This window comes from Trachemys scripta, chromosome 9, assembly GCF_013100865.1.
Source record: "Trachemys scripta elegans isolate TJP31775 chromosome 9, CAS_Tse_1.0, whole genome shotgun sequence".
Lineage (NCBI taxonomy): Eukaryota > Metazoa > Chordata > Testudines > Emydidae > Trachemys > Trachemys scripta.
Genome location: NC_048306.1, coordinates 104123390 through 104150532, shown reverse-complemented (window position 1 = coordinate 104150532; position 27143 = coordinate 104123390). Strand labels below are relative to the sequence as shown.

General features: G+C 44.5%; 1 protein-coding gene across 3 annotated transcripts in view; it reads right to left on the bottom strand.

Annotated features, from left to right (window-relative positions):
* The window catches only part of MELTF (melanotransferrin), a 74648-nt gene that overhangs the window by 25465 nt on the left and 22040 nt on the right, over positions 1 to 27143 (bottom strand). For all 3 annotated transcript variants that reach the window (XR_004647226.1, XR_004647227.1, XM_034782440.1), the window contains exons 4-10: positions 20772 to 20954; positions 20268 to 20424; positions 18709 to 18776; positions 17476 to 17663; positions 16369 to 16528; positions 9738 to 9889; positions 5909 to 6005 (exon numbers count right to left, since the gene is read on the bottom strand). Coding sequence is in view for 1 of the 3 variants with exons in the window: in XM_034782440.1 (XP_034638331.1) it covers positions 5909 to 6005; positions 9738 to 9889; positions 16369 to 16528; positions 17476 to 17663; positions 18709 to 18776; positions 20268 to 20424; positions 20772 to 20954 (1005 nt within the window). In the remaining 2 variants the exon portion in view is untranslated. The remainder of the gene's footprint in view (positions 1 to 5908; positions 6006 to 9737; positions 9890 to 16368; positions 16529 to 17475; positions 17664 to 18708; positions 18777 to 20267; positions 20425 to 20771; positions 20955 to 27143) is intronic.

Sequence of the window (27143 nt, the reverse complement as noted above, 5' to 3'; positions counted from 1 at the left end):
ATGAAAAAGTTTTTCCTAATATCCAACCTAAACCTCCCCGACTGCAACTTGAAACCATTACTCCTTGTTCTGTCATCAGGTACCACTGAGAACAGTCTAGATCCATCCTCTTTGGAACCCCCTTTCAGGTAGTTGAAAGCAGCTATCAAATCCCCCCTCATTCTTCTCTTCTGCAGACTAAACAATCCCAGTTCCCTCAGCCTCACCTATAAGTCATGTGCTCCAGCCCCCTAATCATTTTTGTTGCCCTCCGCTGGACTCTTTACAATTTTTCCACATCCTCCTTGTAGTGTGGGGCCCAAAACTGGACACAGTACTCCAGATGAGGCCTCACCAATGTCGAATAGAGGGGAACGATCACATCCCTTGATCTGCTGGCAATGCCCCTACTTATACAACCCAAAATGCCGTTAGGCTTCTTGGCAACAAGGGCACACTGTTGACTCATCCAGCTTCTCGTCCACTGTAACCCCTACGTCCTTTTCTGCAGAACTGCTTCCTAGTCATTCGGTCCCTAGTCTGTAACAGTGAATGGGATTCTTCCGTCCTAAGTGCAGGACTCTCCACTTGTCCCTGTTGAACCTCATCAGATTTCTTTTGGCCCAATCCTCTAATTTGTCTAGGTCCCTCTGTATCCTATCCCTATCCTCCAGCGTATCTACCACTCCTCCCAGGTTAGTGTCATCTGCAAACTTGCGGAGAGTGCAGTCCACGCCATCCTCCAGATCATTAATGAAGATATTGAACAAAACCGGCCCCAGGACCGACCCTTGGGGCACTCTGCTTGAAACCGGCTGCCAACTAGACATGGAGCCATTGATCACTACCCATTGAGCCTGACAATCTAGCCAGCTTTCTATCCACCTTATAGTCCATTCATTCAGACCATACTTCTTTAACTTGCTGGCAAGAATACTGTGGGAGACTGTATCAAAAGCTTTGCTAAAGTCAAGGAATAACACATCCACTGCTTTCCCCTCATCCACAGACCCAGTTATCTCCTCATAGAAGGCAATTAGGTTAGTCAGGCATGACTTGCCCTTGGCGAATCCATGCTGACTGTTCCTGGTCACTTTCCTCTCCTCGAAGTGCTTCAGAATTGATTCCTTGAGGACCTGCTCCATGATTTTTCCAGGGACTGAGGTGAGTCTGACTGGCCTGTAGTTCCCTGGATCCTCCTCCTTCCTTTTTTAAAGATGGGCACCACATTAACCTTTTTCTAGTCATCCGGGATCTCCCCGGATCACCATGAGTTTTCAAAGATAATGGCCAATGGCTCTGCAATCACATCTGCCAACTCCTTTAGCACCTTCGGATGCAGCGCATCCGGCCCCATGGACTTGTGCTCGTCTAGTTTTTCTAAATAGTCCCGAACCACTTCTTTCTCCACAGAGGGCTGGTCACCTCCTCCCCATACTGTGCTGCCCAGTGCAGCAGTCTAGGAGCTGACCTTGTTCATGAAGACAGAGGCAAAAAAACAGCATTGAGTACATTAGCTTTTTCCACATCCTCTGTCACTAGGTTGCCTCCCTCATTCAGTAAGGGGCCCACACTTTCCTTGACTTTCTTCTTGTTGCTAATATACCTGAAGAAACCCTTCTTGTTACTCTTAACATCCCTTGCTAGCTGCAACTCCAGGTGTGATTTGGCCTTCCTGATTTCACTCCTGCATGCCTGAGCAATATTTTTATACTCCTTCCTGGTCATTTGTCCAATCTTCCACTTCTTGTAAGCTTAAATATATGGAGATATACCTATCTCCTAAGCTGGAAGGGAACTCAAAAGGTCATTGAGTCCAGCCTGCTGCCTTCACTAGCAGGACCAAGTACTGATTTTTTTGACCCAGATCCTTAAGTGGCCCCCTCAAGGATTGAACTCTCAACCCTGTGTTTAGCAGGCCAATGCTCAAACCACTGAGCTATCCCTCCCATCTACCTGAAATACAGAATCCTAGGACTGGAAGGGACCTGGAGAGCTTATCTAGTCCAGTCCCCTGTACTCATGGCAGGATTAAGTATTATCTAGACCATCCCTGATAGGTGTTTGTCTAAACCCAGGGTTGTGACTTCAGACCTTGAGGGGGCCACTTAAGGATCTGGGGCAAAATCAGTACTTGGTCCTTCTAGTGAAGGCAGGGGGCTGGACTCGATGACCTTTCAAGGTCCCTTCCAGTTCTAGGAGATAGGATATCTCCATTAATTTAAATTTTTTTTTTTTAAATCTGCTCTTAAAAAGCTCCAGTGATGGAGTTCCCCCAACCTCCCTAGGCAACTTATTCCAGTGCTTAACTATGCTGACAGTTAGGAAGTTTTTCCTAATGTCCAACATAAACCACCCTTGCTGCAATTTAAGCCCATTGCTTCTTGTCCTATCCTTAGAAGTTAGCAGAATTTTTTTTCTCCCTCCTCCTTGTAACAACCTTTTATGTTCTTGAAAATTGTTATCATGGCCCCCTCTGTCTTCTCTTCTTCACACTAAACAAACCCATTTTTTTTTTCAATCTTCCCTGTATTGGTCATGTTTTCTAGACCTCCAATCATATTTGTTACTCTATTCTGAACTTTCTCCAATTTGTCCACATATTTCCTGAAATGTGACACCCAGAACTGGGCAAAATACTCCAGTTGAGGCCTAATCAGTGTGGAGTAGAACAGAAGAATTACTTCTCTTGTCTTGCTTATAACACTCCTGCTAATACATCCCAGAATGATGTTTGCTTTTTTTGTGTGTGCAAGTGTTACACTGTTGACTCATATTTAGCTTGTGATCCGCTATGACCCTTGCTGAGCAGTCAATTCCTATTTTTTACGTGTGTAACTGAGTGTTCCTTCCTAAATGGAGCACTTTGTATTTTTCCTTATTGAATTTCATCCTATTTGCTTCAGACCATTTCTCCAGTTGTTCCAAATCATTTTGAATTTTAATCCTATCCTGCAAATCACTTGCAACCCCTCCCAGTTTGGTGTCATCCACAAACTTTGTAAGTGTATTCTCTATGCCATTATCTAAATAATTGATGAAGATATTGAACAGAACTGGACCCAGAACTGATCCCTGAAAGACCCCACTCATTATGCCCTTCCAGACTGACTGTGAACCACTGAGAACTACTCTCTGGGAATGGTTTTCCAACCAGTTATGCATCCATCGTCTTATAGTTCCATCTAGGTTGTATTTCCCTAGTTAGTTTATGAGAAGGTCACGTGAGACAGTACCAAAAGCCTTACTAAAGTCAAGATACACCACATCTACCGCTTTCCCCCTATTCACCAGGCTTGTTACCCTGTCAACGAAAGTTATCCAGTTGCTTTGACGTGATTTGTTCTTCACAGATCCATGCTGACTTACTTATCACCTTTTTTCTTCTAGGCATTTGCAAATTGATTGCTTAATAATGTCCTCCATTTTCTTTCCAGGTATTGAAATTAAGCTGATTGGTCTGTAATTCCCCAGATTGTCTTTATCCCCTTTTTATATATTGGCACTATATTTGCTTTTTTCCAGTCCTCTGGAATCTCTCCTGTCTTCCATGACTTTTCGAAGATAGTCAAGTATCAGGGGGGTAGCCATGTTAGTCTGAATCTGTAAAAAAGCAACAGAGGGTCCTGTGGCACCTTTAAGACTAACAGAAGTATTGGGAGCATAAGCTTTCGTGGGTAAGAACCTCACTTCTTCAGATGCAAGAAGACTTGCATCTGAAGAAGTGAGGTTCTTACCCACGAAAGCTTATGCTCCCAATACTTCTGTTAGTCTNCATATTTTAGTTTCTGATCCTACCTCATTTTCACTGTCATTCATTGTTAGATGTCTAATCACATTGGCCTGCTAAACCCAGGGTTGAGAGTTCAATCCTTGAGGGGGCCATTTAGGGATCTGGGGCAAAAATCTGTCTGGGGATTGGTCCTGCTTTGAGCAGGGGGTTGGAATAGATGACCACCTGACGTCCCTTCCAACCCTGATATTCTATGATTCTTACTACTAACCTTTTCAGTGAAAAGAAACAAGAGTCATTTAGCACTTCTGCCATTTCCACACTTTATTATTTTTTCGTCCTCACTGAGTAATGGGCCTACCTTGTTCTTGGACTTCCTCTTGCTTCTAACACATTGGCCTGCTAAACCCAGGGTTGAGAGTTCAATCCTTGAGGGGGCCATTTAGGGATCTGGGGCAAAAATCTGTCTGGGGATTGGTCCTGCTTTGAGCAGGGGGTTGGAATAGATGACCACCTGACGTCCCTTCCAACCCTGATATTCTATGATTCTTACTACTAACCTTTTCAGTGAAAAGAAACAAGAGTCATTTAGCACTTCTGCCATTTCCACACTTTATTATTTTTTCGTCCTCACTGAGTAATGGGCCTACCTTGTTCTTGGACTTCCTCTTGCTTCTAATGTATTTGTAGAATATTTTATTGTTACCCTTTGTTTCTAACTAGTTTAATCTCATTTTGTGCCTTGGCCTTTCTAATTTTGTCCCTACATACTTGTGATGTTTGTTTATATTCATCCTTTGAAATTTGACCTAGATTCCACTTTTTGTAGACCTTTTTTCAAGGATCACATTAGCCCTTTTGGCCACAGCATCACTCTGAGAGCTCATGTTCAGGTGATCATGCACAATGACCTCCAACGTTATTTTCAGAGTCACTGTTTCTCAGGATAGAGTCCCCTCATCACGTAACTAGGCCCTACATTCTTTATTTCTATATGTTTAACTTTACATTTGGTCAAATCAAAATGCATATTGTTTGTGCATTTACCAAGTCATCTAAATCACTCTGGCTGAAGAGCGAGCAGCCAGCCTGTGGTGAGAAGCATCTAAGAGTTTGTCTACACTGGCAATTTACAGCGCTGCAACTTTCTCGTTCAGGGGTGTGAAAAAACACCCCCCCAGAGCGCAGCAAGTTTCAGTACTGTAAAGCGCAAGTGTAGATAGTGCACCAGCACTGGAATGATACTGGACTAGATAGATCACTTGGTCTGATTCAGTATGGCAATTCCTATGACCCTGTGACTTCAACAAGATCACTCTTTAAAGCACAGGCTCTTTCATGGTCAAGTAGGGTTACAGCTGAATTGTGAGGCTCCCAAGGATGGGTGGCATGTGAACTGCTGGCTGGAGAAGTCTAGCCCCAGCCCCCGCCTTCCACCTGAGGCTTTGCTCCTTCCCCCACCAGAATCCTCCATCCCCACCTTGGCAGCTAGCCCATGCGGCCCCAGCCCAGGAGCACCCGGCTGGGGCTGCCACACGGGGGGGGCCGCAGAGGCAGGCCTGGGGGCGGAGCCTTGGCAGGGCCACGCCTGGCTGTTAGGGGAGGCTTAGCCTCCCCCAGCCTATGATACCCACCCCCCATGCTCCCAAGTTATATCCTTAATTCATAAAGAGTTCATATTGTATTATAAAATGCTAAAACTCTATTATAATTTCAATAAAATATAGCAAATATTCATGTTACAGAGTGGGAAGCTGCACCATAGTGCAGATCAGTTGTCTACACAGTTCTGTACCCTTCCTTCACCAGTGATTAATTCCAGAGGGTCAGAGAGAGAGACATAAACTTTCTATAATGCACCTAATTGTGCAGGACTGCATGTTTTACTGTGACAGTATATTGTAAGATGTCCTAACTGATCAGAAAGGAGATGGATATTTTTGAAGTTCATGCTCAGTACATGATGTAAACCTCATTCGCACCTGATGATCTCAGTTAACAGACTACCAGGGCAGCCCAGTTTTATCAACACTGAGTTACGTAAGTTTAAGGTGTGGGTTTTTTTGGATCAAATGTATTGTTTAGCTTCTGTCTGAAAAATGATTTTCCAGACAGATCCACTGACCTCAAACTATGTTTTACAGTGTTTTCAAACAGCCTGAAAAACAGAAGCCCTCTGTTCTCTGCTCTTCTTACCAGAGTAACTTTCCCCAGCGGCTGGCACTAGGCCATACATGTTTCCAGCTGTGTAAATATCAGCTCCATCCACACTTACAGCATCACTTTCTTTTTTCTGAAAGGAAATGAAATAAAATTCATGAGTTGTGTGAAAATAAATCTTTGCTAGCATCTAGTTCAAGCATCTCTCAGAACAAGGATCCAGGAGGCACAATATCAGCTGCCTCATCCTTTGTCACCCCTGAAATGAGTCCTGGCCCAGTAAAAATAATACTCCCAGGTCTTGCGCCACAGACCAATCAACTTTAAGCATATTCTTCAGCTGGTTGTGGATAAGCCGAAGTGATTTTTTCTCTCAAATCATAACCATAAATTTCAGAATAAAACCTAATAACCAGACAAGCCTCAGATGCAAAAATGCAGACATGCAATCTCCGCAGCAACAGATTTAACCCTTAGGATACTGGCCAGTGTTAAGGAGTTAAGAAGGTTAGATCACTACAGTCATTGGTGACACTGTGGTGGGAAGGTTTTTGGCCACTGAAGGTATGTTTACACGGCAAAAATCCCCCGTGGTAGTCAGTCTCAGAGCCCAGGTCTATATACTTTGGTTTGCAGGGCTCACATCACGGTGCTAAAAATAGCTGTGTAGATATTTGGGCTGCTTGGGTTCTAAATCTCATGCCCCTATCCGTACATCAGAGCTCAAGCTTGAATGTCTACAAGACTATTTTTAGCGCTATAGTGCTATCCTGTAGACCTGGGTTCTGAGATTCACTACCGCAGGGTTTTTTTGGTCATATAGACATACCTTGGAAGGCCCAGTCAGATTATGATTTTTGCTAAAGTGAGTTTCAACAAGCCCCATATCCTTTTGACAGAAACTCCTCTCCTCCATGGCATTCCTCTTCCATTTTCCCACTGCTAGTCCTGGCCACATTCTCATGCTAGGATCCAGCCCATGGATGATGGATCACAGGGAGTCCAAAGCAGCCCTGTGTTCTGACATGGAGGTGGGAATTAACTGGGAAGACAGAGCTTTTCTTCACTGCAACAGTTAGCTTCAGTTAGCACACTCGAGTCACTGTACTTGAGCTAACCTAGCTCAAGTGAGAGTGACCACAATTCAAAACAGCACTGGAGTTACACATAGTGATTGGATTAGCTGCTTCTGAGTAGCTGTTGCATCCCTTCTGCATTACTAGCTCCAACATCAGCACTGCTTGAGAGCTTGAGAGCTTCAACCCTTCCCCACTTGCCAACTAGTTCACTTTTAGAGCACCATTTAACTTTGAGCTATGGATTTTTGCGTGTGGACAGGAGTCGAGTTAGGGGTAACACTTGAGTTATAACTCACGGTAACTGTGCTATAAAGACACACCCTTAGCTGTATTATTGGGTCATGGAACATGTCTCAATCTCAACAGGAACAGGACATGGTGGACCTCAGTTTTATTAGTGATGTTTTAGCAAGTTTCCTCTAAAATGGACAAACACAATAAGACTGAACTCAAATTCAACTTCAGATTGCTGAAGAATTTATACAGAGGCCATTATTACTTATTTAAGTGTAAAATAAATTCTGCCCCACGGCTAGTTTGATTGAATTTCTATGTGTAATCTAATGGCATTCTTCTCCCATCAAAGCAGCCCAGTGGCCATAGTCAGGGTAGCTGCAATTTAATACTGGATAAAAGAGGCAGACTCATCTTTTTAAATAAAGTGAGTACATAATGTGATAGACCCAGGCCAGTTGGGTACAGCAAAAGGCAGATATACTGGCCACTGGATTAACAGTTTTCTGTTCCCTGACTGACCAGAGCAGGGGCTGCTCCAGCCTAATGAGAACACCTGACTCCAATTAACCTGCAAAGAGTCAGGTGAGGCCATTAAGCTAATGTGACCACCTGACTCTAAGGCCCTGCTGATACTATAAAAAGAGCTCACTCCAGTCAGTCAGGCAGAGGGGAGCCAGAGGAGAGGAAGTGTGGCTGAAGGACTGGTTAATGAAGATACCCTCAAGTTATTGATAAGGGAACCCTAAGGTAAGGGTGAAGAAGGGAGAAGCAGGAGAGCTGTGGGGAGGTGGCCCAGGGAAATGTAGCAACTCTGGCAGTGAGAGGTTGGCTGCCAACAGCTGTTACCATTAGGGTCCCTGGGCCGGAACCCGGAGTAGAGGGCGGGCCTGGGTTTCCCCCCAACCCACCACTACAGGAACACCTCCTGGGAGGGGAAGTCAGGCCCTTGTCAGGACAGGTAGCTAAACTGTTCTAAAACACGCCCTAGGGACAACAGAGACTGTGGGAATTCTCTCACCAACCTCCTTGCTGGCTTATGATGAAAAGGGCTCAGTAGACTGTAACCCTGGCCCTAGAGAGAGAAGGGCTACGGGGAAGGTGGCAGAGAGCCACTGAGGCTAACATATACTGTCTAGAAGCGCAAGACCCACGGGGCCAAAGTCAGAGCTCTGCCACAATAATCTTGTTTGTAAGTGGCACCAATGGATTTCAGCTGATAAAAGATCTATGGATGCATGATATTGTAACAAATCTATAGCCACCTAGGGCTTCACAGCTATCACTATTCTGCACCTCTGAATTATTCAGAACTTCACAGTGGTAATAGGAATAAAACTCAGATATTCAAGTCTTTCCCATAGCTCTTAAGCTAAATAAATTTCTAATTTTTTTTCTCTTAAAGCAAATTTTCTAATCCTTTGGCAGTAGAGCATGATCTTAGACTAATGGCATCGCTTATACAAGTCACAACTGCATTTACTGCTTATTGGCATGATAGAGTGGGATATGACTATCAAATTGTGAAGACTATTTTGTACCTGTATTAAAATACTGGCATTGCGGCTGTGTTAGTTTGGTTCTACCATGGGGGAGCCTGTTATGTAATATTCCTGACAGCCACCTTGCCCACAAAAGGCATTTGACACCTTGTTGAAGGACCCCTAACCCTAACCCTAACGCGGGAGAGGCAAGCACACAGGTGTATTTGGAACTTCAGCTGGCACAAAAATGGAGGTCCGAGTTAAGAGAAGGGTTCTGCTCTGTATAGGAGGGCCAAGCATTGCCACATGTAAGCAGGACTTCAGGAGAGGAGTGCAAGAGGGCTCTGCACAGCCAGAAATACACTCAAACCATGGACTGTACAGACAAGGTAAGCCCAGACTAGAGAGAGTGTGCCTTGAGCGTTACAGGTTTTTTTTTCAAATAATCAAAGTCCCAAGTGCTTTAAGAGTAAAGTCACTGTGGCATAGGTGTTGGAACCAGGGGTGCAGCGCACCCCCTGGCTGGAAGTGGTTTCCATTATACACAGGGTTTACAGTTTTGTTCAATGGCTCTCAGCACCTCCACTATAAAAACTGTTCCAGCACTCCTGCACTGTGGTTAAGAAATTCTTTTTCTAAGCCTTTGTTCTTTGCTGTCCTGCCATGTTGATCCCAAAGGGGTTAAACAAGTATGCCCATAGCCTAAGTAGAACTGGGAGGGAGGGGGGGCACATGTAAGCAACTGGGGGGCTCAGGAGGCCTCTGAAACTGATTCTGGATTATAGGGCAGTTGGGCAGCAGTACCCCATGTTAAAAGAAAGGCAGCAGACAAGCGGTCTGAGCCCAGGAGTAGGCACTAGACTGCCAGAGCTAGAAACAGTTACTTGACTCTCCCCAGATCCACTTGGCTTTGAAGCACATGGGATCCAGCCATTAGGGCCACTTACAACAGACTGGTGATTCTATCCAGCAGAGGACAGTTGTAAGCGTACTCATTAACTAATACATTACAATATATTCATGGTCAAGAACCAGTATGGTTCATACAAAGCATAGTAACAAGCCCACCTGGATCATTTCCATACACTGTTCTGTTGTCTTGGCTGAAACACACTGGATCTCTGGTTTCAAGTTCTTTTTTTTAAAGGCAACAGCCATTTCACTACATTTCCAGATCTCCTCAGTGAGCACAACGCACCATCGCAGGCTTTCTGGCAACCCTGCATTAAATTTGAAATAAAATAATAGGGATTAAATGTAATAGCTGTAAACATGTATATATTCTGCTCATTACCATATACCTGGGCCCCTCACCTTATTAAAAATGCACACTTAAAAATTAACACAATGGTAGCAAACATCACAGTACAGAATAAAGAGGCTGGGGTGTAATGAATATAAAGACAATTCTTTGCTGATACTTATGACACAAACAGACCCCATGGTTCTCTCTAGCTCCTAAACTAAGAAAACACTGCCTGTGCTGCTTAATGGTACCACACAGGGTCTCCCTAACTACTGGGCTAGACTTAGCAGCCATGGAAGGAATTGCTGATTACACTACAAATCCATTCACAGAGGGTGGATAAATGACTCCTGCTGCTGTTGCCCTATCCAGTGTGCTATTGTAATGCTGACAGACCTCGGTTGTCAGCAGGTGGGATTGAACTGGGACCTCTGGAGCTTAATGTATGAGCCTCTACTGCATGAGCTAAAAGCCAACTGGCTGTTAGCTAAGGCTGTAGAGCAGACGCATTTTATTTCTCTCTAAGTGGTCTCAGTAACACTAGATAGGACAGAACACCACACGCAGGAGGTGTGTGGGTTACACTTAAGGTTGACCAGATGTCTGATTTCATAGGGACTTTTTCTTATATAGGTGCTTATTACCCCCCCACCCCAGTCCCAATTTTTAACATTTGCTGTCTGGTCGTCCTAGTTACACTATCTCAAAAGTTAAACCATAGGCCAGCCTGAACAGATGCATCTGGTGGGTTCTCAAGGCCAACTGATTCTGGAAAACCAGCAAAACAGACAAGTTCTGTAGGCAAAGGCTCCATTATTGAAGCTGTTCTGGGTTCTGAGAAGGGAAAGCAAACATGGTCCAAGCTGCCATGAAAGTTCATTTTCTAGTATAGAGATTTTAAGAATATTCTGTATCATAGGCGCCGACTCCGTGGGTGCTCCAGGGCTGGAGCACCCATAGGGGAAAAAATTGTGGGTGCTGATCACCCACCAGCAGCCCCCCTATCAGAACCTCCACCTCCCTGCAGGGCCTCCAGCCTGCCAGCAGGCCCCGCTGATCAGTGCCTCCTCCTCCCTCCCCGTGCCTCCTGCCCACCACAATCAGCTGTTTTGCAGTGTTCAGGAGGCTCTGTGGGGCGGGAGGAGGAGCGAGGATGCGGCGCACTCGGGGCAGGGGACTGACTGGGGCAGGAAGAAGTGGGTTGGGGGGTGGAGCAGGGGTGGGAAGAGGCAGGGTGAGGGCAGGACAGGGGCAGGTGGGGGCAAGGCCTTGGGGGAATGGGTGGAGGGAGAGCGGGACCTGGGGCAGAGCCAGAGGTTGAGCACCCGCCGGCACATTGGAAAGTTGGTGTCTGTGTTCTGTATTATAATTAAGGCTGTGACTCTGTCATGGACGTCATGGATTCCGTGACTTTCCATGACTTCTGCACCAGCCGGTGCTGGCTCAGGGGCTGCCCAAGCCAGGTAGCCCCTGGGCCAGCAGCAGCAGTTTGGGTGTATGGGAGGGGGCTCAGGGCTAGGGGATGCAGGGAGGGCTTACCTCAGGGTGGGGGGCTTCCCAGCTCCCACTGGCATGGCCCTGCAGCTCCTAGGTGGAGGGGCCAGGGGGCTCCACATGCTGCCTGCCCCCGCAGTTCCCACTGGCTGCAGTTCCCAGCCAATGGGAGCTGCGCAGCCAGTGCTTGTGGTGGGAGTAGCGTGCCGAGCCTCCTGGCCCCTCTGCCGCCTAGGAGCTGCAGGGACACGTGGAGCCAGGTAGGCAGCCCCTGTGAGCCCTGCCAACCGACTCCCCCCTACTCCCCCCAGCACCAGCAGGGGTCCCGGGCCGCATGCCGATGCCCACGCCCCCAGCACCAGCGGGCGTCCTGGGCCACATGCCAATACCCACGCCCCCAGCACCAGCAGGGGTCCTGGGCCACCTCCTCCAGCACCTGCAGTGCCCCCAGATCACCAGGCCCCAGAGCACTTGCAGCCTCCCACCCAAGTTTTAGGCAGGAGTATATATTAAAAGTCATGGACCGGTCACGGGTCATGAATTTTTGTTTACTGCTTGTGACCTGTCCATGACTTTTACTAAAAATACCTATGACTAAAACATAGTCTTAATTATAATCTATAGTCAGAGGCGGGAGTGGCAGAAGGCTCCTAAAAGTGAGAGGGCCACCAGCGTCGGAAACATGGCCCCAATACCCACTCCTTCCCCTGAGGCCCTACGCCTGTGCTGTCCCTTCCCCTGAGGCCTCTTCTCCACCATGCTCCTTCCCCCAAAACCCTGCCCCCTGCTTGCTCCTTTCCACCTCTCCCCCGCCCCCCCATCGCTCACCCTTATGGCCAGTAAAAAATGATGGGGCCATGGCCCCCTGGCCACCCCTGTTCCAGAGCTCTTGGTCTGAGGCCCAGAGCCTTGGTCCCACTATCGTTAATGTATTTTCCTCACAACACTGCTGCATGGTAGGAAAGTGCCATTTAACAGATGGGGAACAGAAGCAGAGAGAGGCTAAGTCTCTTGTCCATGGTCACACAGGAGTTCAATGGTGTACTAGTGTAGGACTTGAAGCCAAACCCTACGCTGGTGTTGTAACCACCTCCTTCCTCTCTTTATATATAAGGCAGCTCTATACCATCCATTCTCTGCCTCTTCATTGTAGGCGATAAACTGTGGATGGGGCAGCGCATGGTCAAAGTACACTTCAGTCTCGAGATCTCTGGCTGATTTAAGGGATGTGTGTGGTTGTTACAAACCAGCACAATTTAGAGCAGTCCTGAGGCTGCTCATTCAGTCTGGATTAAGATTTCAGCATTCTGTGCTAGAACAATGGCTTCAACAGGTGTGAGCTACCTCTTTCCTCTTACTCTGGAACCTGCTGCCACTCCAAGAGTAACTGAGCCATGGTGGTGGGGCAGGGCCCTAGCGACTCCATGCTGAGTGTGCCCAGGGCTCCAGATTGCCTTAATTTGCCCTGGCTATTCCAAATTAGCCTAGGAGCTGAACCACTTCCCTCACCAGCCACTGAACAGAAGGGAAAGAATGGAAAGGTGAGACACACACACAAAGGGCAGAGAGCCCTGCTGCAAACAGCTGAGCCCTGAAAATGCATTAAAACATCCCATGTGTTTGGAAAAGGAGCTTCTTTGTTTCTGCAGCTGGAGTGAAGTCTTCTAGAAAGGAATAAATTAGGGCTGTCAAGTGATTAAAAAAATTAATTGTGATTAATCACACTGTTAAACAACAATAGAATACCATTTATGTACATAGTTTTGTATGTTTTCTACATTTTCAAATATATTGATTTTAATTACAACACAGAATACAAAGTGTACAGTGCTCACTTTATTTTTGATTACAAGTATTTGCACTTTAAAAAAACCTCAAAAGAAATAGTATTTTTCAATTCACCTAATACAAGTACTGTAGTGCAATCTCTTTATTATGAAAGTTGAACTTACAAATGTAGAATTATGTACAAAAAAACTGCATTCAAAAATAAAACAATGTAAAATTTTAGAGCCTTCAAGTCCACTCAGTCCTACTTCTTGTTCAGCCAATCGCTCAGACAACAAGTTTGTTTACATTTGCAGGAGATAATGCTGCCCGCTTCTTGTTTACAATGTCACCTGAAAGTGAGAACAGGTGTTCTCATGGCACTGTTGTAGCTGGCATCGCAAGATATTTTCATGCCAGATGCGCTAAAGATTCATATGTCCCTTCATGCTTCAGCCACCATTCCAGCGGACATGCATCCATGCAGATGACAGGTTCTTTTCAATAACAATTCAAACTTTCATTATCTGAGTCAGATGCCACCAGCAGAAGGTTGATTTTCTTTTTTGGTGGTTTGGGTTTTGTAGTTTTCACACTGGAGTGTTGCTCTTTTAAGACTTCTGAAAGTATGCTCTACACCTCATCCCTCTCAGATTTTGAAAGATTCAGATTCTTAAACCTTGGGTCAAGTGCTGTAGCTATCTTCAGAAGTCTCACATTGGTACCTTCTTTGCATTTTATCAAATCTGCAGTGAAAGTGATCTTAAAAAGAACAACATGCCAGGTCATCATCCGAGACTGCTAGAACATGAAATATATGGCAGAATGCAGGTAAAACAGAGCAGGAGACATACACTTCTTCCCCAAGGAGTTCAGTCACAAATTTAATTAACTCATTATTTTTTTAACGAGCATCATCAGCATGGAAGCATGTTCTCTGGAATGATGGGCGAAGCATGAAGGGGCATACAAATGTTTAGTATATCTGGTACCTAAATATATTGCAATGCCAGCTACAATATGCCATGTGAATGCCTGTTCTTTACTTTCTGGTGACATTGTGACTAAGAAGACGGTAGTATTATCTCCTGTAAATGTAAACAAAAACTTGTTTGTCTTTGCAATTGGTTGAACAAGGAGTAGGACTGAGTGGACTTGCAGACTCTAAAATTTTATATTGGTTTATTTTTGAACGCAGTTATGTAACACACACAAAAATCTACATGGTAAATTGCACTTTCATGACAAAGAGATTGCACTACAGTACCTGTATGAGGTGAATTGAAAAATACTATTTCTTTTGTTTATCCTTTTTACAGGATAAATATCGCAAATATTTGTAATAAAAAATAATATACACTTTGATTTCAATTACAACACAGAATACAATATATATGAATGTAGAAAAACATCCAAAATATTTAATAAATCTCAATTGGTATTCTAGTGTTTAACAGTGCGATTAAAACTCCGATTAATTGCGATTCATTTTTTAAATTGTGATTACTTTTTTTGAGTTAATCGCGTGAGTTAACTGTGATTAATCGACAGCTCTAGAATAAATTTTCATGCACCAAAGGAATAAACCTGCTAACAGAACATAATGTAGTGGAACCAAACAAAAAGAAGAACAGGAGTACTTGTGACACCTTAGAGACTAACAAATTTATTAGAGCATAAGCTTTCGTGGACTACAGCCCACTTCTTCGGATGCATATCCGAAGAAGTGGGCTGTAGTCCACGAAAGCTTATGCTCTAATAAATCTGTTAGTCTCTAAGGTGCCACAAGTACTCCCGTTCTTTTTTCTAAAGCTTAGTGTTTTCCAGAAACAATCTGTCATGATGGGCTACATTAGAAATAGAGTTTGGATTAAGCCAGCACACAGTGGCATGGTGCACCCAACCTTTCTATGGTGGTCCTGTCAGAGACAGNCCGAGAGGGGAATGCTGCAAGAATCAAGATAGAATAGGAAAGAAACCATGAGATCTCATCACCAGTCAGTGTAAATTTCAGGACTGGGAACTACTGATCTTCGGATATGCATCCGAAGAAGTGGGCTGTAGTCCACGAAAGCTTATGCTCTAATAAATTTGTTAGTCTCTAAGGTGCCACAAGTACTCCTGTTCTTCTTTTTGCGGATACAGACTAACACGGCTGCTACTCTGGAACCAAACACTAGGACAAATCCTGCCATTCTTACTTAATCCTTTTTCAAGCAAATGGCTCACCAAAACAATGAGAAACCCATTCCATTAGTTTGCCTAAAGGACAGCAGGATTTGGAGCTGTATGTTTCACATGTTTCTGGCTGCAGTACGATACTGATACTGACTGAGATGTGGGCACTCAGCATATCAAAACAAACCCTAAGTGGTCCAGGAAAAAGAAAAGGAGTAGAAGCTGTAAATAAGGGAGTCTTTTCAGGCAACAGTACGAATTTACCAGACTAAAACCCCTCCCACTCATATGGGCAAGATGGGTCTACTTTCCATGCAGTTTGCAATGAAGCTCTGCTGGCTCCAAATTGCAGTTTGGGGATTTTTAATAGGAGTTTGTGGTTCAACACAGAGACTACGATCATTAATGTGGGGAAAGAAGACTGTAGTACCAGGTGCTCAGGTACCACCGAGAGGGGAATGCTGCAAGAATCAAGATAGAATAGGAAAGAAACCATGAGATCTCATCACCAGTCAGTGTAAATTTCAGGACTGGGAACTACTGATGTAGTTAACACAACACAAATCTGCACATTTGTGGTGCCCCAGTGGCAAGTATTGTGTGCATTCTGTCTCAGGGCCAGAGATAGATTACAATTAAACAGAGCATCAGTCTAAAATTGAAGGATCCTGTCTCTTTGGTCTCCCTCTGGGTCTTTGTACTGAGGTCAATGATCAGCACTCTGCTTTCTATGCCCACCCTGTGGAAGACGATCCACATCTTGATCAGTTCGCTCAGCATAGATACCCCTGCTGCTCCTATACCATGGTAGGTGAATCCTTGAAGCAATGTTTCATGGTCTCAAATTCAGAGTGGTCTCCTTTCCCACTCCAGTGTGATATTTGGGTCTTTGTGCTCCAAGGATTCTCCAAAAGGTCAGGATGCAAACATGAATTCAAACAAAATCAAGGTGGTCTCTCTTGTAAGAGCACCTCTACTTGTGATTACAGAGGCAAATCCAAAGGCCCAACTTACTGGTGGGATCGCAGCTCAAGCCTTGCATGGCATGCATATATTCATCACCCAGCCAAGCCTGGTAGTTCTGATTTGTGATTGGAACCAATTCTGTGGTGGTGTCTTTGAAGAGAAGATTCTTTGCATTGTAAGCTGCAGAGTCAAACATCTGAAATCTTTGCTGTAACATTAAGGAAAGAGAAAGTGTCTATAAGGCAAACACACCTTTATCTAATGCTTGGTCTACACTTAAAAAGTTAGGTTGACATGGCTCCCTCAGTGAGTGTGTTTAAAAAAAAAAAAACCACACCCCTGACTGACATAGCTCTACTGACCGAAACCCCAGTGGAGATGCAGCTATGTTGATTGGCAATGCTTCCGTTGATACAGCTGCGGTTGTTCAGGGAGGTGGCATCTTCACACTGATGGAAAAATCTCTTTTGTTGGCATAGGCTGCAGCTACATTATGGGGTTATGTCTGCATAGGTACACGAACATGGCTATGCTGGTATAATCTGTGTCTACACTACTGCAGCACAGCTACAGTATTGCCACAGTGTAGATGGTTCCTACATCAATGGAAGAAGTTTTTCCACTAATGTAGGTAATCCGCTCTCTGAGAAGCAGTAGCCCGGTTGATGGAAGAATCTTTCCATCAATCAAGCCGCATCTACACCAGGGGTTAGGTCGACCTAACTACAGTGCTCAGGGTGCAACATTTTTCACAGCCCTGAATGAGTTGCTAGGTCAAACTAAGTTGTAGGTGTACACCAGGCCATAGCTTAAGTAATGTTTAAGTCTGGGGTGAAAGTAAAGTCTAGTTGGAAACCTTGGCATTGAGGGCACTATCTCACTTGTACCTTCACAAGGCATAAACAATTGCCCCTCAAGAAGTTCAAGCCTTGTTCAGTGTCTCTTGGTATTTGGGGGCAAAGAAAGTGGTGTGAGACCACAGCCACATTTTGTGGCTGAAATCCATCTCTAGGCCTGATCTCCGCTGCTGAGTGCCCTCCACTCCCATTTAATTCTCACTGAGCTGAAGGTGCTCAGCATCCCACAGGATCAAGCCAGGTGGATGGAGGGGCAACTAAAAAATCAGTACAACAGACACCAAAAAACGTAATCCACCTGCCCCTGCTTAAGCATCTGGAAGATGAGTGACCCATCGGTGTCAGGTCTGACGACAACAGCGTGAGCTGGAACTCGGGCCAGGTGGCATTTCCTCCAGTCTGTAACCTCAGCTGTGCTGCCATCGCGGCAGAGAAGCTGGAAGTCCCTGGAGTGAAGCTCTTGGGCCCATGAGGAAGGAGTCTGGCCTGAAATCAAATAGAACACAGTTATGAAACAGCTTCCAGAATCACGCTGATGGACACAGAGCTGCTGATGCATCTGTCTCCCTCTGACTCTGCTCTACCCATCCAGCCACACTATTTCTAAGGTACCTAATCACATGAGCAGCAATTCTCCACTACATTCTGCCTGATTTTCCCTACAGCTGCATAAAGCAGGAGGAAAGCTGGCTTAACAAGCTACTCGAGAATTTCCCCTGTCTAAGGGTACTCTCTAAGAGGTGAAGAACCAACAGAGTGGCTGTAGGCCACCCTATCACCTCGTATTCCCCAATGTATGGTTGGGGGAAATATAATATGGTTGAAGCTATTCCTTTGGCTTCAGATATAACCCTATGAGACTGTAAGCAGTTGAACAGAAATTAAAACAGTGTGCAGGCAGCTCTGAATTACGCTAGGGACCACAGCAGTGCTGAGACGGTCCTAAAATCCAGGGGCCACAAGGGTGACCCAGAACAAACTTTTACACCCACCCACCCAGGTGTCCTGCACTAAATGGAGCTCCACTGGATTTAAAAAGTGGGACCTTGATATCTAAGTGGTATATACTCACAGGTATACTCAATAAATGCCATGGGTATAGGGGTGGTTGCATTGATTAGTGGTACTACAAACTAAGCTCCCTTCTACCTGTTTTTGCTGAGATTTCTGAGTAGAGAGGCGCCTAAGCCACAATTATTTGTATTCAACTTTTAAACTATCCCAAAGTCCAAGGCTGTTTGGATCCAGGATTTTGGTTCAGGTTAATCTCTGCTTCCAGAGTGCAATTAAAGATCCCACTTTACTTTTTGCTGAAATTGCCAGTCGATTTGAAAATGTCTGACCTGGGGACATTTCTCTTTCCCTTGTGTTCACATGGTGTTCTGGCTTTATTGCATCTTTGCTTATTCCTTGCATCAGAATAAATTCTGAGCATATGACATTGCTCTTATTGTTGGGGTCACCAGATTTACAATGCTTTAGAGAATACAGCTGGACTTTCAAGTGAGAGATGAACCCTTACATTACTCACCATCTGTGTTTTCAGACACTGTGCTGTGCTTCACAAAGGCGACATCTCCAGCTCCTTCAGCCAAACACCTACCATAAATCAGACTATATTTATACACTATTAATCATAAGTATGGAATACTGCTCAGTGACAACAGGAGGCCTGTGCAGTGCAATGTACCCAAAGACCACCAGTAGAAAGATGCTGAACTATTTGCTATCTTTATGCTGTGTGTAAGGATCAAGGCAGAGGCTAATGGCTAGTAGGGCAGGTGCTGACAATGCTTGGTGTGATACAAGACACAAATATCAAATGATTCCCTGCCCTGAAAAATCTACAGTCTCAGACAGACACAAGACCCACTGGAAAATCTGGAATGAGGAGTCACTGTTTAAAATAAAATTATACAGATTTTTTAATTTGTGACATCTGTGGGGGCCTGGTCCAGGCCATGGGGATTGGGAGGGTTTGACACACATGCATGCAGGGAAGAGAATAAGGTACAGAGGAATGGGAGACGTAGAGAGAAGAGGTATTGAGGCTAGCATTGGCGAAGTGGAGGAGGAGGGGAGCACAATAAGAGATAAGGGAACTAATTGTACTTGAAAAGGGAAGCTTCAGATTTACCAAATAGCTGGCTAAGCCTAATGTTCAGGTATGAAAACTGTCAGGGCTCATCAGCTCTTGTTAAGATTGCATCAAATCCAAGCATGTTCAGCACTTATGGATCTGTGATCAGGTGAATATCAAGATTTGTTTTCCCAGGAGGTGAATACTGATGAAGACAAAAACAACTTAAATGGGATTTCCATGCACAAAACAAGTAATGACACCTAGAGTTTTTATCAAAGAACAGATATGCCTTTGGCCTGAGTACTAGTGCACTGGTTCCCAAACTGGGGGGCGTGAAGAAATTCTAAGGGGGGGCGCATGAGGCTGCCCAGCCCTTGAGCTCCTGGCCGGGGAGTCTAGCCTCCGGCCCCTCCCCTTCCGTCCTCCCTCCCCTGCAACAACGCCGCTGCACGGGCAGTGCAGCTTGCGCCTGCCCACCTCCCAGGCTTTCCAATAAGCCAGCCCTGCCGCTCTGAGTAGCCTGGTAAGGGGGCAGGGAGCGAGGGGAGAAGGGGTTGGGTAAGGGGCAGGAGGACTCAGGGGGCAGTCAGGGGACAGGGAGCAGTTGGATGGGGCAGAGGTTCGGGGTGGGGGGGTGGTCAGGAGACAGGGAGCGGGGGGGGGGTTGGATAGGGGGTGGGGACCCGGGAGGGGGTGGTCAGGGGACAAGGAGTGAGGGGGGGGTTGGATGATGGTAAAGGAGAGGTGGGGGCATGAGAGTTTCTCAAAAATTAAAAAGGGGGTGTGATGCCAAAAAGTTTAGGAACCACTGAAGTGAAATTATAGTGAAATTATTTTAAGATTACCTCAAATTATAAATTCACTTAGTTTTATGTTTTAACAGATTTTCTACTAGCATTATTCATTGGCTCTCTGGAATTCTGCTGAAAGTCAATTGGGGCTCAGATATCTTGCCAATGGGCACAGCATATACAGACAAATGTTAAACATTAAACACCAAGCTTTACCTGAAAGCCCCGCTGTAGTCATAATACTGCTCTTTTGAATTTCTTTCACATTTGTCCTGCCCAGATGCGTCCCCTTTACAGAGCTGACAGAGGGATTTGGGGTAATTTACATTATTGGCTCCAGGAACACAGCTTGCACTGAAATATTCACTAACAGCTACAAGTAAAATTAAGGTAACAATATTTTAGCAACTAAAACCAAAAATGGCAAAAACACATTTTAACAAACCTTAATTATACATCTCTATACATTAAAAAAGTGATAATAGCTTCTGTTGGCTTTTAAAAACAGTTTATACATAAATACACTGGGCTGAATTCTGATCTGAGCTGCTTCAGGTCAATTCTCAGTTAGAATGAGCAACAAAACAAGGTGAAAAAATCAGCTAGAAGCCAAAGTTCTTGTCCCTGTGAGTGCTTCCACTATCCAGGGAGCCCATATTCATGCCAATGTTCAGTGACAGGGCCTCTCTGGAAAGCAGGTTACATCCCAGCAGCCCTTACCTTTTGGAACACTGCATCCCATCACTGACATGCGACCACTATCAATGAGGTAGCCAACAGGAACATTCCAGCCAACTGTTCTGTTGATGCCTGTGTGGCATGACTTTACACCCTTCAAACTGTTTATGTTAATGAAGGAATTTTTTCTGACAACAGCCACTGCATAGTATGAAGTGCCAATTTCTGCATAGGAACAAAAAGGGATCAAAATGAAACTAATATAGAAGCAGTATTACGATAAGAGACATTGACCTGACACCTTTTCATAATCTTCCTCATCCATATTCAAAGGGCACAAAGATCACATCCCTGGTATGACGCCACTGACCTCAGTAATAAATTCGACCTGTTGTTTCTTCCTTGTGTAAATGTTTTCGTAAATAAAGCCATATTTAGCTGAAATATTTAGACTTTAATTTGTAAAAGAAAAGCCCCATAATTACCTTCTAATTTATTAATTTTTATTTTATAGCATCAGGGCCCATTAGCACCAAGAGTATCAAGGGGCAAACATTATTTTCACCAGTTTATGGTTGATGTGATTCACAAATTCATAAAGCTTACCACCACAATTCTAATTCGACTCCTGTGTATCACTGGCCATTAAATTTCATCCAGTTACCTTTATATTGAGCCACATAATTTGTGTTTGACTAAAGAGAACTTGCATTTGACTGAAGGTTAAGGAAAAGCATCCAGTCTTGATCTGAAGACATCAAGGAGAATCCACCACTTCCCTTTGTAGTTTGGTTAATCACCCTCATTGTTAAAACTTTGTGCCTAATTTCTAATTTGAAATTTACCTGCTTGTGAGTCTCTAATCTGGAAAACTCCTGAATGCTAACTGCACAAGTGCCATTAACTTACTCTCTGAGGACTTCAGGATGTCACCTATGGCTTGTCTACATTTACAGTTTTCTTCACATTTCTCTCCCAACACCCAGCTGCACTAGCAGTTCCACCAGTGGTATTAATGGCAATGGTGGGAGCACTAGTGTAGACCAACTAGCTACCATTTAACCAGCATAATTAAAGAGCTGCTTTTAGCTGGGTAAGAGTAAATGGAGGTTAAAATTCTAGTGGACTACCTACACTAGTACTCCCATCATGTTATCACTTGGATGGCTGCATCCATGATGATGGGATAATTGAAGGAAAGTGCTAATGTAGACAAAGCCTATGTCTGAGTTCCCTCTCAGTGAAATAGGGACAGAAGGTCAGATTTTACAGTCTGTACTTATCTTAGTCCCACTAAATGCCAGGAGAATGATCCTGCTTCCATTGAAATAAATGGCAAACCTCATGTTGACTTCAATTGGAGCAGGATTAGGCTAACAGTCCTAGAAGGCATGAGTGAGACATCTAGGTCTGGGCCCAAGCATTCTTTCATTAACATATATTAACTTATTTGTTTATTTTTGTGTAGTGTTTGGAATATAGAAAGCACTATATATGGCTAAGTATAATTCATATAACCTTCGGATTAATGCTGGGCCCGTGCCTGGTGCTCCAACCAATTTGGGGGCCCCCACAGGAGCACCAGAACCTGTGTAGAAGTGGGGGGGGGCCCACCAGTGCTGGAACTGTGACCCTGCCCCATGGTCCTCCTCTTTCCCCTGAGGCCCCACCCCCTGGCCTGGCCAGAAGCCAGAGGCAGGCCATGGTAATAGCCACCCGGAGAGCCTGTGCCACTATGGGGAGCTCCAGACCCTCTACCTGCCCTGGGTGGTTGGGGGAAGAGTGCCCAAGAACAGCCCCTTGCTCACGTCTCTGCCCCTCGGGGCGTGCCAGCCAGGGCAGGTGGAGAGTCTGGGGCTCCCCACAGTGTCTCTTACCGTGGCCTGGCTCCAGCTTCTGGCCTGGCTCCAGCTTCTCAGGGGGAAGAGGAAGAGCAGGGGGTGGGGTCCTGTGGTGGTGGGGTGCTGTACCCCACCTCAGCCTCTCACCACCACTGGGAAGAGACTGGTGCCACTAGCAGGACCTGCGCTTCACTGCAGGAGAGCTGATCACCTCGCCACAAAGTGCAGCCCCTCCTGCCACCACTTCACACCTACATTCATGTTAAAAAGTGTGGGGGGGGGCGGGTCCCTCTGCCCCCTCCAGTTCTAGTGCCCCTGGGATGAGGGGCCCCAAATGTTCTTTGTACCCAGGGCCCGAAAAAATCTTAATCCAACTCTGCATATAACAAATCATGTTGTGGGGATGGGGAGCCAGACATAGAAGAGACTAGACTTGAGGAAAGACACATTTTAAATGTATCTGAAGGGTAGCCGTGTGCCACAGGACTTAAAGGTGCCACAGGACTCTCTGTTGCTTTTTACATTTTTAATGGAATTTGTAAAAAGCCCTTTGACAAGACCCAGGTACCTTGGAAGAGTGGGGAGAAGAGGGGGCAAATAGATTACTTGATTTTAAGACTAGAAGGGTCCTTTGTGATCATTTCCTATAACTGCCTGGATAATACAGGCCATAGGACTTCTCTGAATTAATTCCTGCTTCATGTCCAATAGCTGTGGTTAAACTACAGCATATCTTTTAGAAAAGCATCCAATCTTGATTTTAAAATGGCCAGTGATGGACAATCCAACACAACCTTTAGTGAATTGTTCAGATGGTTAATTGCTCTGCCTGTTAAAAAATTGTATCTTATTTCTTGTCTGAATTTGTCTAGCTTCAATTTCTAGACACTGGAACTTGTTATACCTTTGTCTGCTAGATTGATACATTTCTGTTTGCACATAGGTGCTTGTAGACTGTGATCAAATCACCCCTCAACTTTCTCTTTGATAAGATAAATAGATTAAGCTCCTGGAGTTTCTAACTATAAGATATGTTCCAATCTAATAACACTGCTCTACAGCCAAAATGCTTCTGAAACAAATGTAGTCAAACTTTACTAATTCTGGGTCACTGAGAATGAAAATGATGCTTAAAATTGTTGATTGGCTCTAGTTTTCAAGATATGCTATTGGGTCAGTATATATGACCCTTCACTTGGGAATGGCGGAGAATAAGTGAGTTATAAAGGGAAGGGATCTCAATTTAAACCAGAAATGACTAAAATACATCTTTGACTGGATCTATGAATAAATCTATGACTGGGTTTGGACAGTACTTGCTTTTTAGGCAAAACAATGAATGATGCAATCTGAAGCTGATATTGCGTCATACATGATATGAATTGCATCATGTTATTCCTAGAAGTCATGGATGATGCAATCATAACAAAGCTTACATCACTCTGCTGAACAAATTGCCCTATATCATCTCTAGAAATCATACAGTGTCATGCTCTCTTATTTGTCAGTGTTTGATTTTGCAAAGGGACACATTTCTGTTTAGCCAAAGTGAGCAGAGATGCCTCGTGCTTGTGTGAACAGTGCAGATAACTTCTGCTATGTTTGTGGTGAAGTGACTTTTGCATCACAAAAGCGCAGTATAACCACTATGGTTAAGAAAGCCTATCACCTTTATTTTGGCTGCAAAATTGGAGATCAGGACAAGAGGTGGGCCCCACACATATGCTGCAACACTTGTGCAACAAATCTTCGCCAGTGGTTGAACAGGAAAAGGAAATCTAAGTCTTTTGCTGTGCCAATGATTTGGAGAGAGCCAACAGATCATACCAGCAATTGTTACTTCTGCATGCTGCTTCCAGTTGGGAAAGGTGTGTCAAAGAAGAAAAAGTGGACTGTGCATTATCCAAACATTCCATCAGCTATACGCCCAGTACCCCACGGAGAAGGACTGCCGATTCCTGATGCACCAGGATCATTCTCACTTGAGTCAGACGAGGAAGAGGAAGAGGATGAAACTTCTGGTCCTGAACCATCAATGTCACAGGACCCACATTTTCTCCCATCCTCCTCCTCTGAACCACACCTCATAACAGAAGGTGAACTGAATGACCTTGTCAGGGATTTGGAACTACCCAAGAGTAAGGCAGAGCTGTTGGGCTCCAGACTACAGCAGTGGAATCTCCTGGCAGGTGATGTTAGGGTTTCCATGTTCCGTGACCGTCAAAAGGATCTTGTCCCATTCTTCTTCATGGAAGGTAATCTTGTAGCCTGCAACAACATCGATGGTGTGATGGCAGCCCTCAACATCGTTCACGATCCAGATGAGTGGAGACTGTCCACTGATTCATCGAAGATGAGTTTTAAAGCTGTTTTACTGCATAATGGCAATGTTTTGCCATCAATTCCAGTTGGTCATGCAGTCCATATGAAGGAAACCTATGACAACATGAAACAACTTTTGAGGTGCATAAACTATGACCAACATCAGTGGCAGCTTTGTGGGGATTTGAAGGTTGTTGCTCTCTTGCTTGGTCTGCAGACTGGACACACAAAGTACTGCTGTTTTCTTTGGGATAGTCGTGCAATAGATTCCCACTACATCAAGAAAGATTGGCCACTCCAACAGTCATTGGAGCCTGGGAGGAAAAGTGTTCAGCATCCACCACTTGTTGAATCAAGGAAGATTTTGTTACCACCCTTACACATCAAGCTGGGTCTGATGAAGAACTTTGTCAAGGCCATTGACAAAACACAAGCAGCTTTCAAGTACCTCCGTGGAAAATTTCCAACGTTAAGTGAAGCTAAGATAAAGGTCTGACGGGTTGGATCACAGAAACCCCCTTGGGAGCTGCCACCTGATGTGCAAAGACTACCCCTGTTCCTGTTTTCCCTGCCAGCTCAGGACTCCAGCACCCTGTTTTGCTGAGCCAGACACTCCCATCTGCTGCAACACAGACCCAGGGTCTGAATCATTTGTCCCAAAGCTGCAAGTTTACCTGAAAACAGCTCACAGTAGTGTGCTTGTCTTTAGCACTCAGATGCCCAACTCTCAATGGGGTCTAAACCCAGATAAATCCGTTTTACCCTGCATAAAGCTTATGCAGGGCAAACTCATAAATTGTTCGCCCTCTATAACACTGATAGAGAGATATGCACAGTTGTTTGCTCCCTCAGGTATTAATACATACTCTGAGTAAATTACTAAATAAAAAGTGATTTTATTAAATACAGACAGTAGGATTTAAATGGTTCAAAGTAGTAACAGACAGAACAAAGTAAGTCACCAAGCAAAATAAAATAAAATGCGCTAATCTATGTCTAATCAAGCTAAATACAGATAATCTCACCCTCAGAGATGCTTCAGTAAGTTTTTCTCAGACTGGACACCTTCCAGGCCTGGGCACAATTCTTTCCCCTGGTACAGCTCTTGTTGCAGCTCAGGTGATAGCTAGGGGATTCTTCATGATGGCTCCTCTCCCCCTTGTTCTCTTCCACCTCTTTATATATCTTTTGCATAAGGCGGGAACCCTTTGTCCCTCTGGGTTTCCACCCCCCTCACTGGAAAAGCACCAGGTTAAAGATGGATTCCAGTTCAGGTGACATGATCACATGTCACTGCAAGACTTCATTACTCACTTGCCAGCACACACATATACAGGAAGACTCACAGGTAAATACAGCCATCTGCAGACAATGGGAGTCATCAAGATTCCAAACCATCCTTAATGGCCCACACTTTACATAATTACAATAGGCCCTCAGAGTTATGTTTTATATTTCTAGTTTTAGATACAAGAGTGGTACATTTCTACAAATAGGATGATCAAACTCAGTAGATTATGAGCTTTGTAATAATACCTTACAAGAGGCCTTTTGCATGAAGCATATCCCAGTTACATTATATTCACTTATATTTTTATAAAACCATATAGACTGCACAACGTCACAAAAGGAAGGTGTCTTTGTTGGTCCTCAGATTAGTGAACTTCTTCGAGATGATGCATTTGACCATGCACTGCGTGGCAAGGAAAAGACGGCATGGAAAGCCTTCCAGTTAGTGACAATAAATTTTCTTGGAAACAACAAGGCAGACAATTACAGGTTGTTGGTGGAAAACCTCCTCAAGGCATACAAAAGCCTTGGTTGCAACATGTCAGCAAAGATACATTTTTTACACTCTCATCTAGACTTTTTTCCACCGAACTGCGAAGCAATGAGCGACGAGCACGGCGAGTGATTTCACCAGGACATTGCAACAATGGAGAAATGCTATCAGGGCAAATGGAGCCCATCAATGCTTGCAGACTATTGCTGGACAGTGACAAGAGATGCTCCATTTAATGAATACAAGAGACAAGCCAAGAAGCGCCGTGTAGACACTGAATAGGACTAAACTATGTACATAATAGTTTTTTGCCTTTTGTTTCATAATAAATTTTATTTATATAACCCTTTTGCCGATTTTTAAAGTGTTACATAAACAGGACAGGTGAAATATTATCATGTAAAGCAACCATAAACACATGAAAAGACCTAGGTTTACAATTTATGATTAAAACTCTACTATCTACAT